At 43.9% G+C, this 20099-nt stretch overlaps 1 protein-coding gene across 2 annotated transcripts in view; it reads right to left on the bottom strand.

The window, feature by feature from the left end:
• The window catches only part of NUP210L (nucleoporin 210 like), a 165932-nt gene extending 146374 nt beyond the window's left edge, over window positions 1-19558 (bottom strand). For both annotated transcript variants that reach the window (XM_015109770.3, XM_077945448.1), the window contains exons 1-6: window positions 19249-19558; window positions 16210-16346; window positions 6210-6341; window positions 3545-3638; window positions 1804-1954; window positions 104-236 (exon numbers count right to left, since the gene is read on the bottom strand). In XM_015109770.3, the coding sequence (XP_014965256.3) occupies window positions 104-236; window positions 1804-1954; window positions 3545-3638; window positions 6210-6341; window positions 16210-16346; window positions 19249-19451 (850 nt within the window). In that variant the 5' untranslated portion in view covers window positions 19452-19558. The remainder of the gene's footprint in view (window positions 1-103; window positions 237-1803; window positions 1955-3544; window positions 3639-6209; window positions 6342-16209; window positions 16347-19248) is intronic.
• Between the last annotated feature and the right edge of the window lie 541 nt (window positions 19559-20099).

Below are 20099 nucleotides of genomic sequence, written 5' to 3'. Positions count from 1 at the left end.
TAAAAACCCAAGTATTTTTCATATATAACGTGGAGTTGCTGATCTTGTCAGCAGAAAAGATTTGGGAAATGTGAGTCACAGGAGAAAAAATAAATCACCTTACCTGTCATTCTCCCTTGAACCATTTTTGCAACTTGGTATTTAATATATGTTCCTACCAAGAGATAAATATCATGGGATGGTATAAGAAATATATTCTCCAAAACAAGCAGACGTATTAATGCTGCTGCCACTTTCTAAAAGAGGGAGGGGGAAAAAAAAAGTTTCCATGGACGGAATCCTCACAGTAGTCTTTCTTGTTAAATGCTTACTTCTTTTAAATTTCTTTAAAAATTTTTTATAAATATATTTTTAAAAAGCTTTCCTAATCACAAGTCATAATTTCAGCTAGCCTTAAAAAGTGATCATGAATCTTAATACCTAATTAACTTTCTAAGGTACTCAGACTTAGAACAGAAAAGTCTTCTAAAAGAGAAAAAGTAGGTAAATAAAAAGGTAAGTATGCTGAAATGAGAAAAGGTAAGACTCAATTGTAGAACACAGAAATTCTTTTAGCCAACCTCCAATTAACTGACTTACCAGATTAAGTTACTTTCCACTCTCTGTTGAACACATTGATTTTTATGAAGATTTACCCAATGCAAGATTGGTAGGATTTTCTAGGAGGTCCACACACTCAGGTTCTTGCCATTGAATTAAATGCTTACCAAAAGACATTTTTTTTCCCCAAACCTATTTATGCAAGTTGTGCTTGTAATTATAATCACATTAAAACAAAAACTATAGATGTGAAAAGAGAACTGTTGTTTCTATTAAAAATTTAAATGTTTCAAAAAAAGTTAAAGGCAAGCTGCTAATACGTACTATCAATTAGGTATAAGTGAGAAATGAAAATTATTAGGGAAAATCCTTTAAAATATAAATTTCTGCACTCAAATTCTTCGTGCATCTAAATTTTCACTTGACTAGAAATTAGGGCCGGGCGCAGTGGCTCACACCTGTAATCCTAGCACTTTGGGAGACCGAGACAGGTGGATCACTTGAGGCCAGAAGTTTGAAACCAGCCTGGCCATCATGGTGAAACCCTGTCTCTACTAAACATACAAAAACTAGTTGGGCATGGTGACACACACCTGTAATCCCAGATATTTGGGAGGCTGAGGCACAAGAATCACTTGAACCCTCCCAACCCCAAAAAAGGAAGAAATTAGAAACTGTAATTTATGGGAGAAAGTGTATATAGATTTCAAATCAGTGAACCCATGGTCAAAGAAAGGCCTTGCACCTACATCAAGAATTGGTGAATAAAATGTTAGTTATATATTTTAAGAGAAAATGCCAGTCACATTTGTAATTGTAATCAGGCAATAAAATGTTTAAGATAATTTTTTAATGCTTACCTACTTCAAATAACTTTTTCAATTAAATGACCAACTGTTGGCCCAAATCACGTCAGACTAGAGGGCTTCTACTACAGATAAACATAAAAAACTATATTTTCCATAGGCAAGACTATTAGATGAAACATTTACAGCACTGGCCAGTTGTGCTGGCTCACGCCTGTAATCCCAGCACTTTAGGAGGCTGGGGCAGGAGACTGCTTGAGCTCAGAAGTTTGAGACCAGCCTGGGCAACGTGGTGAAACCCTGTCTGTCTCTCCAAAAAAAAAAAAAAAAACACACAAACCAAAACCAAAACCAAAAAACAGGGTGTGGTAGTGCATTCCTGTAGTACCTGGGCAACAGAGCAAGACCCTATCTTAAAAAAAAAAAGTAAGGAAAATTTATAGCACAAACTTTTTACCTTATAGAATGGTTCATGAATTCGAACTTTTACAACAGCAGCACCAGTTCTAATCCCAGACACTAAAATCACATCTCCTTGTTTCTCCTCTTTTTCCATCTCAGCTATATACATTGGGGGAGCATATTCTGCTTCAGAGTATTTAAGAATCCTAAAGACATAAAATATAATGTGTTTCTAGCACAATTAAACGAAGTGTTCTTTCAAAAGTCCCTAAGAGACTTTAAACATAGTTTCTTCAATGTCTGTAGAATGTAAAACACTTTCGGCTGGGCATGGTAGCTCATGCCTGTAATCCCAGGACTTTGGGAGGCCATGGTGGGCACATCATTTGAGGTCAGGAATTTGAGACCAGCCAGGCCAACATGGCGAAACTCCGTCTCTACTAAAAATACAAAAATTAGCCGGGCATGGTGGCACGCGCCTGAAATTCCAGCTACTTGGGAGGCTGAGACAGAAGAATCACTTGAACCCAGGAGATGGAGGTTGCAGTGAGCCAAGATCACGCCAGTGCACTCCAGCCTGGGTGACACAGCAAGACTCTGTCAAAAAAAGGAAGGAAGGAAGGAAGGAAGGAAGGAAGGAAGGAAGGAAGGAAGGAAGGAAGGAAGGAAGGAAGGAAGGAAGGAAGGGAGGGAGGGAGGGAGGGAGGGAAGGAGGGAAAGAAAGAAGGAAAGAAGGAGACCAGGAGCAGTGGCTCACGCCTATAATCCCAGCACTTTGGGAGGCTGAGGCGGGTAGGTCACTTGAGGTCAGGAGTTTGAGACCACCCTGGCCAATATGGCAAAACCCCATCTCTACTAAAAATACAAAAATTAGCCGAGTGTGGTGGCGGGCGCCTGTAGTCCCAGCTACTTGGGAGACTGAGGCAGGAGAATCGCCTGAACCCAGGAGGTGGAGGTTGCAGTAAGCTGAGATCGTGTCACTGCACTCCAGCCTGGGTGACAGAGCAAGACTCCATCTCAAAAAAAAAAAAAAAAGAAAAGAAAAGGGAAAAAAAGGCCGGGCACGGTGGCTCATGCCTGTAATCCCAGCGCTTTGGGAGGCCAAAGCGGGCAGATCACGAAGTCAGCAGATCAAGACCATCCTGGCTAATATGGTGAAACCCCATTCTCTACTAAAAATACCAAAAACAACAACAACAACAACAACAACAAAAATTAGCCAGGTGTGGTGGCGGGCCCCTCTAGTCCTAGCTACTCAGGAGGCTGAGACAGAATGGTGTGAACCCGGGAGACAGAGGTTGCAGTGAGCCGAGATCACGCCACTGCACTCCAGCCTGGGTGACAGAGCGAGACTCCATCTCGGAAAGAAAAAAAAAAAAGAAAGGTATTTATGAGCCTCTGGCTAAAATTGTGGTGGGAGTAAAACTTGGATCTGAGATCTTCTCCTTGGTACTGAAGACAAAATTTCATACTCTTATCCTTCTCCCTCTACTTCAGCATGTACAGGTAGCTTGAATAAAAAGAACTGCCAGAAGATACACCTGGCTCAAATAATTGTGTAGTACTTAGCCCATGAACTCCTCCATAATAACTCAGATTAATTGATCATAAAGGTACCTACATCTATGTCATATTTCATTCTATCAAAGACATTTCCCTCAGTAATTTATCAGTTTCAAAAAAGTACAGACAGTAAGATCATCAAAGTCCACAAAAATGGTTGCTTGTTCAGCATGCCACTTAATGGCAGCTGTCTTCTTCATAGTCAGGTGATTTATGTTTGGTTTCAAGTTTACCTAATTTTGCTGGACAGTTCTTCTCTTGCTGACTCGTTGTCCTGGGCAATGCTCCACTCAAACATCATCCCTGCCAGACTACTAAAAGTATTTCCTGTACAGCAAGTCAAAAGCAGACAAGATAGGATCACATATTAAAAAATATTCAGGTATTTACAACAAGAAAGGGAAACTTAACTAGAAAATTACTTTGAGGCCTCCTTCATTAAGAAATAGAAAGCACTATCATTAATGAATTAAAACATATATATGAGAAAGTTCCCAACACAAACAGTAAATGATGTTGCTGCACAAGCTATCTGAAAGTAAAAAGGACTCCAGCTGATTAACTCCTGACTGACAATAATGATGCCATGCTCCTTCTGTTCCTTTCTACATGAAGGCCACCTCATGGCTGACAAGGCATCCTTAATCCTGGTCCCCTCCACACAAATTTTTGTAAAAATTTTCCAGGCCAGGTGCAATGGCTTGTACCTGTAATCCCAGCACTTTGGGAGGCCAAGGCAGGAGGATCGCTGGAACCCAGGAGTTTGAGACCAACCTGGGCAACATAGTGACACCTGGTCTGTAAAATAAAAACTTAGCCAGGAATGGTGGCCTGCATATGTAGTCCTAGCTACTCAGGAGGTTGAGATAGGAGGATTGCTTGAGCCTGGGAGGTCAAGGCTACAGTGAGCCATGCTTGTGTCATCGCACTCCAGCCTGAGCAACAGACTCTGTATCCAAAAGAAAAAAAAAAAGCTTCCAGAATAGTTCATTTTTCAAATTAAAAAATCAAATCACTCAAATAATTTACAAAGAAAGTGGCAATACAGGCCAGGCGCGGTGGCTCAAGCCTGTAATCCCAGCACTTTGGGAGGCCGAGACGGGCGGATCACGAGGTCAGGAGATCGAGACCATCCTGGCTAACACGGTGAAACCCCATCTCTACTAAAAAATACAAAAAAACTAGCCGGGCAAGGTGACAGGCGCCTATAGTCCCAGCTACTCAGGAGGCTGAGGCAGGAGAATGGTGTAAACCCAGGAGGCGGAGCTTGCAGTGAGCTGAGATCCGGCCACTGCACTCCAGCCTGGGCAACAGAGCGAGACTCCATCTCAAAAAAAGAAAAAAAAAAAGAAAGTGGCAATACATTATAATTTTTTTTTTAATCAACCATGGGAAACTTGACCTCACAGGATACTTCAACCTCGGCCTCCCAAAGTGCTAGAATTATAAGCATGAGTCACCACGTCCCACATAAATTTTTTTATTTTACCACCTAAATGTTTTTTTTTTTTTTTTTTTTTTTTTTTTTTTTTTTTTTTTTTTGAGACGGAGTCTCGCTCTGTCGCCCAGGCTGGAGTGCAGTGGCCAGATCTCAGCTCACTGCAAGCTCCGCCTCCCGGGTTCCCGCCATTCTCCTGCCTCAGCCTCCCGAGTAGCTGGGACCACAGGCGCCGCCACCTCGCCCGGCTAATTTTTTGTGTTTTTAGTAGAGACGGGGTTTCGCCGTGTTAGCCAGGATGGTCTCGATCTCCTGACCTTGTGATCCGCCCGTCTCGGCCTCCCAAAGTGCTGGGATTACAGGCTTGAGCCACCGCGCCCGGCCCTCCACCTAAATGTTTTTAATACCACATTATAGCATTAATATAGTATATAGTATTAAAAGCATTAAATATTAGATCAAGATTGTAACTTTTTTACAGATTTCTTTAATTCTCCTGATCTATAGAAAGTGGATTGATCAAACAGAGCTAGGAATAAATTCCAAAAAATATTCTTAATTGTTGATGTAGGGACCATCAGCAGAAGCTCAGTAGTAGATTGGATATCTAAGAAAAGTTCTGAGGCCGGCGTCGTGGCTCACACCTGTAATCCCAACACTTTGGGAGGCTGAGGCGGGCAGATCACTTGAGGGCAGGAGTTTGAGACCAGCCTGGTCAACATGGTGAAACCCGTCTCCATTAAAAATACAAACATTAACGAGCATGGTGGCGCACGCCTGTATTCCCAGCTACTCGGGAGGCTGAGGCACAAGAATCTCCTGAACCCGGAGGGCAGAGGTTAAAGTAAGCCACGGTCACACCACTGCACTCAAGCCTAGGCAACAGAGCGAGACTCCATCTCAAAATAAAAGAAAATGGCCAGGTGCGGTGGTTCACGCCTGTAATCCCAGCACTTTGGGAGGCTGAGGTGGGTGGATCACCTGAGGTCAGGAGTTCGAGACCAGCTTGACCAACATGGTAAAACCCCGTCTCTACCAAAAATACAAAATTAGCCAGGAGTGGTGGCACAGGCCTGTAATCCCAGCTACCCAGGAGGCTGAAGCAGGAGAAATGCTTGAACTCGGGAGGCAGAGGTTGCAGTAAGCCAAGATCATGCCGTTGCACTCCAGCCTGGGCAACAAGAGCAAAACTCCGTCCCCACCACACCAAAAAAAAAAAAAAAAAAAAGAAAGGAAAAGTTCTGAGATAACTAACAATAGCAGGAATATTTTATGAAAATGTGTAGCTAATACATTAAATCATACTCAGAATTATTATTCATCTATATGAGCTCCAAATGAGAAAATAGATATTATTTCTAATCTACTTTTGTCACTCAAGTTTTTGTTTCCAAGTGCTAAACATAAAGGGATATTACTTTATTTTAGGTAATTTTGTTGAATCCTCTGAAGTTCTTTACCTTCAGCATCCAATGCCCTCACCATCAGTTCCAGTGGCGAATCATCTACATAAAGTTCCCGGGCCCGAGATACAATTTCAATGCTGTTTATCACATCAACCTTAACATCACAGCGCAGCTCATGGTCAGTCACTACAATGAACCCAAAAACTGAGTATTTAATTCAATAGGTCATGAATCTATTAAATGCCTCAAATACTCAAAACTGTATTCTAAAGATTATGAAAAAGAAAGACTATGACAGCTGCTTTTACCTATGGAAGAAAATAGCATAATAACAAGATATATAAGAGCCTTTCTTTATAACAAGAAGCACTAGACCAGAGATTCCAAAACACTGATCTATGATGATGTTTTTACACATCCATGGAAAATGAGAAAAATAAAAATTTTAATCTTTTTCTCCAAATTCTTCAAGATCCTGATAACAAATAAAAATTTTAAAACAGCAAATAATAGGCTGGGCACAGTGGCTCATGCCTGTAATCCCAGCACTTTGGGAGGCCGAGGCAGGTAGATCACGAGGTCAGGAGATCAAGACCATCCTGGCTAACACGGTGAAACCCCGTCTCTGCTAAAAATACAAAAAAATTATCCTGGCGTGGTGGCAGGCACCTGTAGCCCCAGCTACTCGGGAGGCTGAGGCAGGAGAATGGCATGAAACCAGGAGACGGAGGTTGCAGTGAGTTGAGATCATGCCACTGCCCTCCAGCCTGGGCGACACAGAGAGACTCCATCTCAAAAAATAAATAAATAAAATAAAATAAAAGTGAATAATAAAATTAAGTTGTAGTCATATTACAGGATTATACTTTATTCATATGTCTTACTTTTAAAATGGTAAAAAATTTTCTTTTATGAAATAATGGTGTTAGATTTTAAAAAATGTATTTAGGAAAGTAAAACGGTGGCAACTGTAAGTTGGTCCTATCATTAAACTTCTCTGTCTCTTTCTCTTTTCCTTTATTTCAGTTATTTTTTCTTCTGGGCCATGAGATTAAAAAGCCTGGGAACCACTGTATTAGATCTAGTTAGAGTCCCAGTCCAACCAGAGTTCTAGTCAATATACCCATAATGAAATTCAGAAACACTAATTGAAACAGTACAGAATAAAATGAGAATGAAATAAAAATTGTTTTGTATCACTATATTTTAACAGCACTCTCCCCTACCACATCTGCCATGTATTTGAGAACTGTCTATATAGCTGTTCCACTCTACTATCCTAACATTTTTAGTTTTAGCTTCATTCAAAAAAACTAAAAAGCAAAGTTACTACCACTTTTCAATGACCCAAAATTACCAGTAAACATCAGGGATAAACTCTGTCCCCAGCCATAGATCTGCTTTTACGGAATTTTAAAACCAAAAGAGAGGCCAGGTGCAGTGGCTCATGCCTGTAATCCCAGCACTTTGGGAGGCTGAGGCAGGGCAGGTGGATCACCTGAGGTCAGGAGTTTGAGACCAGCCTGACCAACATGGTGAAACCTCGTCTCTATTAAAATACAAAAATTAGCCGGGCATGGTGGTGCATGCCTGTAATCCCAGCTACTCAGGAGGCTGAGGCAGAATTACTTGAATCCGGGAGGCAGAGGTTACAGTGAACTGAGATTGTGCCACTGCACTGCAGGCCACTGCACTCCAGCCTGGGTGACAGAGTGAGACTCTGTCTCAAAAAAAAAAAAAAAAATTAAAAATTAAAATTAAAAATTGGCTGGGCGCGGTGGCTCACACCTGTAATCCCAGCACTTTGGGAGGCCAAGGTGGTCAGACCGCCTGAGGTCAGGAGTTCAAGACCAGTCTGGCCAACATAGTGAAACCCTGTCTCTACTAAAAATACAAAAATTAGCCAGGTGTGGTGGTGCACGCCTGTAGTCCCAGCTACTTGGGAGGCTGAGACAGGAGAATTGCTTGAACCTGGGAGGCAGAGGTTGTGGTGAGCCGAGATTGTGCCACTGCACTCCAGCCTGGGCGACAGAGTGAGATTCTGTCTACAAAAAAAAAAAAATTAAACATTGAAAAAAAAAACAAAGGAGAATGTTAATCAGATAATAGAGGTAAATGCCCCTCAACAAGGGCTAAGGTACACTAAAATATGCTTATTTCAGGAAATGGTATGCTTCCTTTCACAAGAAATATTAAAAATTGAATTACTCATCCTAAAACTACTTTTTTTTTTTGAGATGGAGTCTCGCTCTGTCGCCCAGGCTGGAGTGCAGTGGCGCCATCTCGGCTCACTGCAAGCTCCACCTCCCGGGTTCACGCCATTCTCCTGCCTCAGCCTCCCGAGTAGCTGGGACTACAGGTGCCCGCCACCACGCCCGGCTAATTTTTTGTATTTTTTAGTAGATACGGGGTTTCACTGAGTTAGCCAGGATGGTCTCGATCTCCTGACCTTGTGATTCGCCCACCTCGGCCTCCCAAAGTGCTGGGATTACAGGCGTGAGCCACTGTGCCCGACCAGAACTACTTTATATAGACAATAGAATTGAACAAATAAGTAAATACATCATAGGTAATGAAAGTCAGTTTTCTCCCTGTCAGAGAAAGAAGTTAAAATAAACAAGGTGAGAAGGCTAGCATAAGCCCTAAGGTCCAAGATTAGAATTGAAGATATCAGTATGAGCTCATGTTTATTTTAATATCTATGCAGATAGATATAGAAATAAGTGTAGATATATGTATATACATGATTAGCATATATACATATATTTCCTAGTTATGTTTGCTGAGAGGGCCTAGAAGCAGTGGATACACCAGTAGCAATAAGCACACTGGCACCCAGATCTTGGTTTCTAAACATAATTCTTGTTGTTGAGATGGAGTCTTGCTACATTACCCAGGCTAGTCTAGAACACCTGACCTCAAGCGATCCTCCTACCTCAGCCTCCCAAACTGCTGAGATTACAGGCACTAAATATAATTCTTTAATATAAAGAACCAAGACTCCTTGAAGAAATGGCTAAGATGACCCTGGCCCATCTCATAGAACTAGAAAGTAAGAAAGTACAATTAATCAATCAGTCACAAAAATTAAACAAAAGGTAAGGGCAATTCCAAAGGACATAGGAGCCAACCTGAAAGAGCCCCCAATGGCCAAAGCTGGAAAAACTGGAATAGCAGAATAAATTATAATATTGAAATATAGCCCCAAAATTAAATAAATACTCATGAACCCATACTGACATATATAATTGAATAAATTAACTGGGAAGAAGCTATTTGTAAGATGTAAGACATCTTTCTTTCAGAATACTAGTTAATAAGTATAGAAGATATGAGGGAAATCCCTTGAGCCCAGGAGTTCAAGATCAGCCTGGGCAACATAGTGAGACCTCCTCATGTCTACAAATAATAAAAAGAATCTAGCCAGGTGTGGTGGCACACATCTATGGTCCCAGCTACTTGGGAGGCTGAGGTGGAAGAATCGCTTGAGCCTGGGTGGTCAAAGTTGCAGTGAGCTGAGTCCATGCCACTGCAAGAGCAAGATCCCATCTCAAAAAAAAAAAAAAAAAAAAAAAGAACAACACAGTACTATGATTCCTAAGATTCATGAATAAACACTAAAATCAGTGGGTAAAGCTTCAAGGAGAAACAGGATACATCAAAGTATCTCCATCAAATATTTATTAGTTATTGTAGTGGTTAATACATGTGCACAAATTCTTTGGCACTCCTCCTTCCAAGAGGCAAAGGTTAATTCTCCTTCCTGTATTTTTGTTTTGTTTTTTTAAAAACAGGGTCTCACTCTGTCACCCAGGCTGGAGATCAGTGGCACAATCATCGCTCACTGCAACCTCGAACTCCTGGGCTCAAGTGATCCTCCCACCTCAGCCCCCTGAGTGGTTGGGATTATAGGCGCATGCCACTGCACCTGGCTAATTTTTAATTTTTTGTAGAGACAGGGTCTCACTTTGTTGTCCAGGCCAATCCCCCTTCCTTTAAATTGTAGGCTAGGCTTCATGGCCACTTTTAATGAATAGCATATACGAAGGGGAAAATGGTAACTTTACAGTGGAGAAACCTGACAGATACCACCTTAACCAAGTGATCAAGGTTACCACTACCAGTGATAAATCATGCGGATATCATGAACCCCCTGAAATAATGCAATGGGAAGGGCTCTTCAATTCTGTGGGTTTTTTCCCTCAAAATCCATAACCCCAGGCTAATCATGAGAAAAACCCAAATTGAGAAACATTCTATATACAACATCTGACCAGTACTCTTTTTTTTTTTTTTTTTTCCTTAAACAAGGTCTCTGGAGTGCAGCAGTTCGATCGTGGCTCACTGCAGCCTCAAACTCCTGGACTCAAGCAATCCTCCAGCCTTGGCCTCCTGAGTAGCTGGGTTTACAGGCACGTACCATCATGCCTGGCTAATTTTTTCTTTTCTTTTTTTTTAGTAGAGACTTGGTCTTGCTAATGTTGCCCAGGCTCGTCTTGAACTCCTGGGCTCAAATGTTCCTCCTGCTTCAGCCTCTCAAAGTGCTGGGATTACAGGCCTCCTGAGCTAGTGCCCTCAGCCCAACACTGTTTTTTGTTTTAGTTTTTGTTTTAGACAAAGCTTCTCTCTGTCGCAGTGCAGTGGTGCAATCCGGCTCACTGCAACCTCTGTCTCTGGGGTTCAGGGGTTCAAGCAATCCTTGTGCCTCAGCCTCCAGAGTAAGTGGGATTACAGGCACATACCATCATGCCTGGCTAATTTTTTGTATTTTTAGTAGAGATGGGGTTTTACCATGTTGGCAAGCCTGGTCTCAAACTCCTGACCTCATGATCTGCCCGCCTCGGCCTCCCAAAGTGCTGGGATTACAGAGGTGAGCCATGCCAGGCCACCCAATACTCGTTAAGTGTCAAGGCCGGGCACGGTGGCTCACACCCGTGAGCACCATTGCACTCCAGCCTGGGAAACAGAACAAGACTGTCTCAGGAAAAAAAAAAAAAAGAAAAAAAAAGCATCAAAAGTGACTGAAGGCCGGGCGCGGTGGCTCAAGCCTGTAATCCCAGCACTTTGGGAGGCCGAGATGGGCGGATCACGAGGTCAGGAGATCGAGACCATCCTGGCTAACACAGTGAAACCCTGTCTCTACTAAAAAGAATACAAAAAACTAGCCGGGCGAGGTGGCGGGCGCCTGTAGTCCCAGCTGCTCGGGAGGTTAAGGCAGGAGAATGGTGTGAACCCGGGAGGCGGAGCTTGCAGTGAGCCCAGATCGCGCCACTGCACTCCAGCCTGGGCGACTGAGTGAGACTCCGTCTCAAAAAAAAAAAAGTGACTGAAAGGCTGAACATGGTGACACCCCATCTTTACAAAAATTAGCTGGGCATGGTATTGTGTGCCTGCAGTCCCAGCTACTGGAGAGGTTGGGGTGGGCAGATCACTTGAAACCTGGAAGCAAAGGTTGAGCCCAGATAGTGCCAGTGCACTCCAGCCTGGGTGACAGAGACAGACTCTGTCTCAAGAGAAAAGTGACTGAGAAACTCACAGATTGGAGGAGACAAAGGAAACATGACAACTTAGTTTAGCAATGTGGTATCTTTAATTGAATCCTAGAGAAGATTAGTGAAACATTAGGGCAAACTGGGTAAAGGGTATATGGGAACTTTCTGCATTATCTTTACATCTCTTTTGTAAATCTAAAATCATTTTTAAATTTAAAAGTTTTAAAATTAAGTTAGCCTTCTACTTGATTAACATTTAACTGACAAACAGAACCCCAAGTTAAAAAAATTAAAGACAAAGACATGGGGTCTGTGAACAAAAAACAACAAGGTAAGTTGAAATCTCACAGGATCTGCTGGTAGAATTACCACTAAGGAAGTGTTCCAGGATGGCAAAGGAAGGAAGGAAGGGAGGGAGGCTAAGTTTAGGTAATCCATAACTTGATAATCAGGCACTGAATAATCTAGCACTTGTCAAATGAGAAACTAAAGCCCCTTTTTCAGTAGAGAAATGTGTAGCACAATGGCAAACAGAAGCAGCTGTGACCTTACATAAAAATATAAAAAGCCTTGTGCACACAATGCTTACTCATCTGACTACTTCAACAGCAGAAAACTTTTTTTTTTTTTTTTTTTTTTTTTTTTCCTGAGAAGTAGTTTCGCTCTTGTCGCCCAGGCTGGAGTGCAGTGATGCCATTTTGGCTCACTGCAACCTCCACCTCCCGGGTTCAAGCGATTCTCCTGCCTCAGCCTCCCAAGTAGCTGGAATTATAGGCGCCCGCCACCACACCCAGCTAATTTTTGCATTTTTAGTAGAGACGGGGTTTCACCATGTTGGGCAGGCTGGTCTTGACCTCTTGACCTCAGGTGATCCACCCGCCTTGGCCTCCCAAAGTGCTGGGATTACAGGCGTAAGCCACTGTGCCCGGCCTAGAAAACTTTTCAATACAAGGTCATTGACCATAAAGAAAAAAAATGCCCAGTACAATGGCCCATGCCTATAAGCTCAACACTTTAGGAAGCTGAAGCAGGATTGCTTGAGCCCAGGAGTTCAAGACCAGCCTGAGCAACCCCACCACCATATCCCTACAAAAAATTTAAAAAATTAGCCAGGCCTGGTGGTGCCCCCCTGTAATCCCAGCTACTCAGGAGGCTGAAGTAGGGGGATCACTTGAGCCCAGGAGGTCATGGCTGCAATGAGCCACGTTTGCGCCACTGAACTCCAGCCTGGGCGACAGAGTGAAACCGTCCCAAAAAATAAAAATAAATAATAAATAAATGGAATTACTTTGGATGATTTACAAGTAAATTTAGAATGATTAGGAGAAATATCAAACATTTAACTTTTAAAGTGAAAAGAATACAACTTTATTAAATAATATAACATATTTTTATTTACAGCTCCACATTACTTCAGGTATACTTCAGTTGTCCAGACCTTTTCTTCATCTGCCCTGTGAGCTTTTTCACCTAAAATTATGCTCTCAGCTGGGTGTGGTGGCTCATGGCTGTAATCCCAGCACTTTGAAAGGCCAAGGTGGGTGGATTGCTTAGATCCAAGAGTTTGAGACCAGCCTAGGCAACATGGTGAAACCTCCACCTCTACAAAAAGTTAGTGGGGCAAGGCTGGGTGCGGTGGCTCACACCTGTAATCCCAGCACTTTGGGAGGCTGAGGTGGGCGGATCACCTGAGGTTGGGAGTTGGAGATGAGCCTGATCAACATGGAGAAACCTCGTCTCTACTAAAAACACAAAATTAGCTGGGAGTGGTGGCACATGTCTGTAATCCCAGCTACTCGGGAGGCTGAGGCAGGAGAATCGCTTGAACCTGGGAGACAGAGGTTGTGGTGAGCGGAGATCACGCCATTGCACTCAAGTCTCTTACCTCAAGTCTATCCATCATCTTTGTCACAGCCACCTTCTTTACTATACTATCACCAAAACCATCATAAACAAAATTTTATAATAAGCACTTAAGGCCGGGCACGGTGGCTCACGCCTGTAATCCCAGCACTTTGGGGGGCCAAGGCAGGTGGATCACTTAAGGTCAGGAGTTCAAGACCAGCCTGGCCAACATGGTGAAACACCATTTCTACTAAAAATACAAAAATTAGCCAGGCGTGGTGGTGCATGCCTGTAGTCCCAGCTACTCGGGCGGCTGAGGCAGGAGAATCGCTTGAACCCAGGAGGTGGAGGTGGCAGCGAGCCAAGGTCACGCCATTGCACTCCAGCCAGGATGACAGAGCAAGACTCCATCTCAAAAAAAAAAAAAGGACTTAAATGCCAATGGCAAGCTTAAATCTTTTTATCTCTATATATGCCTTATAAAGTAGGCAACTCAATAGATATTTGTCCAATGAATTAATGAACAATTTCTCTTAGGCATGTACTTCCCTTTTAAAATGCCCAATCCCACTCCTTTCATACTACTTGCTCCCATTCAGATGCTCCTAGTAGGACACCAAGACTGGCCCTTACCACTGAGAATCTCATCTATGTACACAATTGTATTAATAGTAAAATTGGGAAAGTTGATTTAAGGATACTTAATTTTGGAAAATTAGTCACAAGTCAGATGAAGTTAAGCTGAGAGCCAGGTTTGACATTTTTCCTAGTACTTCTGTGAATTTGTTTATATCAGAATGAATTTGTGTAGTTAAAAATGATTACATTTTTAAAATAGCATATGTGACCAAATCAACGTTTTTTGTTTTTTCTGACTTTCGTATCCTTCTCTATCCTTTTAAGCTACCCTGCATGACATGGTCTTCAAAGATTCTTATATTTGAGAATTTCATACCATATTTCATTGATTCTTAGACACTCATTTTTTATCTTTTAACATCTCTGCAGTTGGGATTTATCTTATAATTGATGACATCTTACAAGTGCTCTCAGCCAGGCAGCAGTCAAGGCATAGTTGTCACTGACTGCACATGAGAAAACATTAAGAGGGCCAGTATCAAAATTTGTAGAATAGGTGTTAGTAGTTGGAAAAAAATCTGGTGAACAATAGTAGAGGACTCTTATTCCCTAGGAACCAAAAGGTTAAAGAGAGTGGGGGAAAAGTGATGACTCAGAAGTACTAGGAAATTTTCCAAAGCTGGAAACAAAAACAGATTAGTTCTATCTAATTGCAAAGTTCACTTAAGAGTAGGCTTTAGGTCGTTTTTTAAAATTCTTTAGGCCGGGCGCGGTGGCTCAAGCCTGTAATCCCAGCACTTTGGGAGGCCGAGATGGGCGGATCACAAGGTCAGGAGATCAAGACCATCCTGGCTAACACGGTGAAACCCCGTCTCTACTAAAAAATACAAAAATCTAGCCGGGCGAGGTGGCGGGCGCCTGTAGTCCCAGCTACTCGGGAGGCTGAGGCAGGAGAATGTCGTAAACCTGGGAGGCGGAGCTTGCAGTGAGCTGAGATCCGGCCACTGCACTCCAGCCTGGGCGACAGAGGGAGACTCCGTCTCAAAAAAAAAAAAAAATTCTTTAATTTATTTATCATTATTGTTCTGTAGAGATGGAGTCTCACTATGTTGTGCAGGCCAGGCAGGATGCAGTGAGCTACTGTCGTGCCACTGCACTACGACCTGTGCAACAAAGCAAGACCCTGTCTCTAAAAAAAAAGAAAACGCTGTCCGGGCACGGTTTTCTTTTTTTATAGAAAAAGAAATGCCTGTAATCCCAGCACTTTGGGAGGCTGAGGCAGGTGGATTACCTGAGGTCGGGAGTTCGAGACCAGCCTGACCAAAATGGAGAAACCCTGTCTCTACTAAAAATACAAAATTAGCCGGGCATGGTGGCACATGCCTGTAATCCCAGCTACTCGGGAGGCTGAGGCAGGAGAATCACTTGAACCCAGGAGGCGGAGGCTGCAGTGAGCCGAGATGGTGCCATTGTACTCCAGCCTGGGCAACAAAAGTGAAACTCCGTCAAAAAAAAGAAAAGAAAAGAAAGAAAATCCTGCCTAATACTCTTTATTTTTATTTTATCTTAATTTTATTTTATTTTATTTTATTGAGATGGAGTCTCCCTCTGTCGCCAAGGCTGGAGTGCAGTGGTGTGATCTTGGCTCACTGCAACCTCTGTCTCCCGAGTTCAAGCAATTCTCCCACCTTAGCCTCCCCGAGTAGCTGGGACTACAGGTGTGCACCATCACGCCCGGCTAATTGTTTTATATTTTTAGTAGAGACGAGGTTTCGCCATGTTGGCCAGGCTGGTCTCAAACTCCTGACCTCAGGTGATCCACCCACCTCGGCCTCCCAAAGTGGGGGGATTACAGGCGTGAGCCACCACTCTCCGCCATAATTTTTTTTTTTTTTTTTTGTAGAGACAAGTCTCACTATATTACCCAGACGGTTCTTGAACTCCTGAGCTCAAGAAATCTTTCTGCCTCAGCCTCCCAAAGTGCTGGGATTAAAGGCGTAAACCACTGCAGCTGGCTAGGAATCATTTATTCTCCCTCTTAATCATTTGAAGCCAACACCATTTGTGTTAACCATCTATACAAAATACCAGATTATTCTACCCCAGACGAAGTGATAGTGTTTTTGCTCTCAACATACCTATTTCTCGAGCAAGAATAATACTGCTGAGGCGTATCGGTTGCGTAGATTCAGCAATGAGTACAGCTTTTTGGGAACACAAGGTGCCATTTTCATATAAAGGCTCAACAGTAACTGCATCATGATGGGTGGAATGCCTGCCAGAACAAAATTCTTAAGACTATGAAATAGGTGGGTTAAAATTAACTTTTGGTGGAACATAGATTCTCATCCTTCTTCCACGTTACATACTACCAGGTATATGTAAATAACACTTTTTAAAGCAGGAACATCGCTTAGGGATGTGATAAAGTGAGAGATTGATCAGAACTTTCCCAATGATCCCTTGAGCAATGTCTCAGAAATATCCCTCCCTCAATATTTTTTTTTTGAGACGGAGTCTCGCTCTGTCGCCCAGGCTGGAGTGCAGTGGCCGGATCTCAGCTCACTGCAAGTCCCGCCTCCCGGGTTTACGCCATTCTCCTGCCTCAGCCTCCCCAGTAGGTGGGACTACAGGCGCCCACCACCTCACCCGGCTAATTTTTTGTATTTTTTAGTAGAGATGGGGTTTCACCGTGTTAGCCAGGATGGTCTCGCTCTCCTGACCTCATGATCCGCCCGTCTCGGCCTCCCAAAGTGCTGGGATTACAGGCTTGAGCCACCGCGCCCGGCCTAATATATATATATTTTTAAAGATTGTTATATTCTTCCTTCAGTATGCAGAAATAGGACTGATGTGTTTCTAGTAATGAGACGGGACTCTCTCATACTCTGAGGAAAGTTTCCTTCAATCCTAGAAACCAGGCTGCTGATATCTAGGATGGAAAAGTTGTCTAAATTATGAGATGTGAGTCCAACTCGAATACCAAAAACATTCATAAATGTTTTTATTTTTTTATTTTTATTTTTTTATTTTATTTTACTTTTTTTTTTTGAGGCGGAGTCTCACTCTGTCGCCCAGGCTGGAGTGCAGTGGCGCGATCTCGGCTCACTGCAAGCTCCGCCTCCCGGGTTCCCACCATTCTCCTGCCTCAGCCTCCCGAGTAGCTGGGACTACAGGCGCCGCCACCACGCCCGGCTAATTTTTTTGTATTTTTAGTGGAGACGGGGTTTCATTGTGTTAGCCAGGATGGTCTCGATCTCCTGACCTCGTGATCCGCCCGTCTCGGCCTCCCAAAGTGCTGGGATTACAGGCTTGAGCCACCGCGCCCGGCCTTTATTTTTATTTTTATTTATTTATTTTTTTTGAGATGGAGTCTCGCTCTGTCGCCCAGGCTGGAGTGCAGTGGCCGGATCTCAGCTCACTGCAAGCTCCGCCTCCCGGGTTCACGCCATTCTCCTGCCTCAGCCTCCCGAGTAGCTGGGACTACAGGCGCTCGCCACCTCGCCCGGCTAGATTTTTGTATTTTTTAGTAGAGACGGGGTTTCACCATGTTAGCCAAGATGGTCTCGATCTCCTGACCTCGTGATCCGCCCGTCTCAGCCTCCCAAAGTGCTGGGATTACAGGCTTGAGCCACCACGCCCGGCCTTTATTTTTATTTATTATTATGTTTTTGAGATGGAGTCACTTTGTCGCCCAAACTGGAGTGCAGCAGAGCGATCTCAGCTCACTGCAACCTTCGCCTCCAGGGTTCAAGTGATTCTCCTGCCTCAGTCTCTCAAGTAGCTGAGATTACAGGTGCCTGCCATCATGCCCGGCTAATTTTTGTATTTTTAGTAGGGACGGGCTTTCATCATGTTGGCCAGGCTGGTCTTTCCTGACTTCAAGCGATCCACCTGCCTCGGCCTCCCAAAGTGCTGGGATTACACACGTGAGCCACTGTACCCCGCTGAATGTTTTTATTTTAAATAGATACAGGATCTCACTATGTTGATCAGGCTGGTCTCAAACTCCTGGCCTCAAGTAATCCTACTACCTTGGCCTCCCTAAGTGCTGGGATTACAGACGTGAGCCACCATGCCTGGCCTCATTAATATTTTTGGAGCGATAGAAGAAATGGCTTTCAATGCTGGAAAGATGCCTTGCATCACCCTCACAGTCAGGAAACACACACATCACACTGGATCATCTTACAAGCCCACTTTCCTTCTACTTCCTCATACAATGAGAGGTGAATTTACACTCTGAACGAACCTCATTACTTCTCCTAGGAGATGGAAAAGGGGTATCTACTCCATCTAGGATGAATGCACTGGCATCCTGAAGCTCACTTCAGTTAGGTTCTCTCACACCTTAGGCAACCACATAACCCATCATTGGGTCCTCTCACACCAGAAAATCATGTCTCTTCACCTTCAGTCAGGAAGTCATTATCCCGGAGTTGTGTGTACCCCCTGTCCTCACACTTCAAGTGGGTACCCTTTTATAAATGGGGCAATTTTGATAATACAGACAGATCTTATCTCCACCCACGATGAATCTTCTCACATTCCCATAAGTTGACACTTCATAGTCTCTGGGCCTCACTTTCCTCGTCTGTGAAATGGGAGTAATAGTACTTACTTCACAAGACTGTAAAAAGCAAATGAGTTAATACATGCAAAGTGCTTAGTTAACCCCCAATACTTGGCTGTTGTGTTTTAAGTCCTTCTCACATTGAATGGCTCATCTATAGTTAGTGGGGACCCTTCACACCCCAAGTTTTCCTGTTCCTATAGAAATTTCCTCAGACATGGGGAACTTCCTCTTACTCTAGTTGTTTACATTGTAAGTCATCAGTACCTGTTGCCTCCAACACTGGGCTTCCCTTTACCCTGACGGCTGCTCCTAGTGACCACCCCTTCCCAACACACAGAGAAAAGTCCAGTCCCACATCCCAAGAATTCCTCACACGTCTGGAAGATCGTCACACAGCTAGAGGATATACCACATGAGTAGGACACGCCACGCCCAAGAGTCTGCTCCTCGCCACCTTCACTGACATCACACTCTCCTTCCCTACTGGCTAGGCCCCTTCACGTGGCCCCACACGGTTTCCCTGTGGGATCTTACAGAGGGAACCCCTCTCACCCTTACTGGATGGTGAGGGTGCATATCCTTGTCACCCACCACCGCTCACCAAGTGTAGCAGCCCCGCTGCGCCTCCAGCAGGAAAGGCACCCGGCCTGGCTCTCGGCCGAAGGGTAGCAACACCTGTGGCACGTTAAGTTTGTTGGCCAGGGTCCCAAGCAAAACCAGAAACAACAACAGGAGGCGGTGTAGGGGCAAGAAGAAAAAGAGCTTGAAGCCTCGGCAGCTTGATGACGCCGGAGAGCCAGTCATGGCGACTGCTAGGTTTCGGGTTCCCCGCGCTCAACTACAGCCGCGCTCACAGCTCCATCAGCCAATCCACAGGCGTGACGTCAGCAGAGGGGGATGGGACCTGCTTCTTGCTCGGAAGTGTGGGCATTTTTAAGCGCAGCCCTGCCGGGCGCGGTGGCTCACACCTGTAATCCTAGCACTTTGGGAGGCCGAGGCGGGCGGATCACGAGGTCAGGAAATCGAGACCATCCTGGTGAAACCCCATCTCTACTGAAAACACAAAAAAATTAGCCGGGCGCGGTGGTGGGCGCCTGTGGTCCCAGCTTCTAGGGAGGCTGAGGCAGGATAATGGCGTTAACCCAGGAGGCGGCGGAGCTTGCAGTGAGCAGAGATCCCGTCACTGCACTCCAGCCTGGGCGACAGAGCGAGAGTCCATCTCAAAAAATAAAAAAATAAATGCAGTCCTTCAGCAAGCCAATATAATGGAAACTTTTGGCACAAACCCAGCTAAAACACCTCAAACTCTCTTAAAGGTCTTTCCTAAATACTGGATGGCAGACCTTTTTAACAGTAAGGAACAAGCAGAAAAGTCTTAAAAAACCTTTAATTTCTTCCAGTTCAATTTCTTGTTGCACACCGTTTTTTTTTTTTTGTTTTTTTTTTTTTTGA

The sequence above is a fragment of the Macaca mulatta genome, chromosome 1 (genome assembly GCF_049350105.2).
Source record: "Macaca mulatta isolate MMU2019108-1 chromosome 1, T2T-MMU8v2.0, whole genome shotgun sequence".
NCBI classification, from domain to species: Eukaryota; Metazoa; Chordata; class Mammalia; order Primates; family Cercopithecidae; genus Macaca; species Macaca mulatta.
The sequence above is the reverse complement of the archived record's forward strand: the minus strand, read 5'-3'. Positions and strand labels throughout refer to the sequence as shown.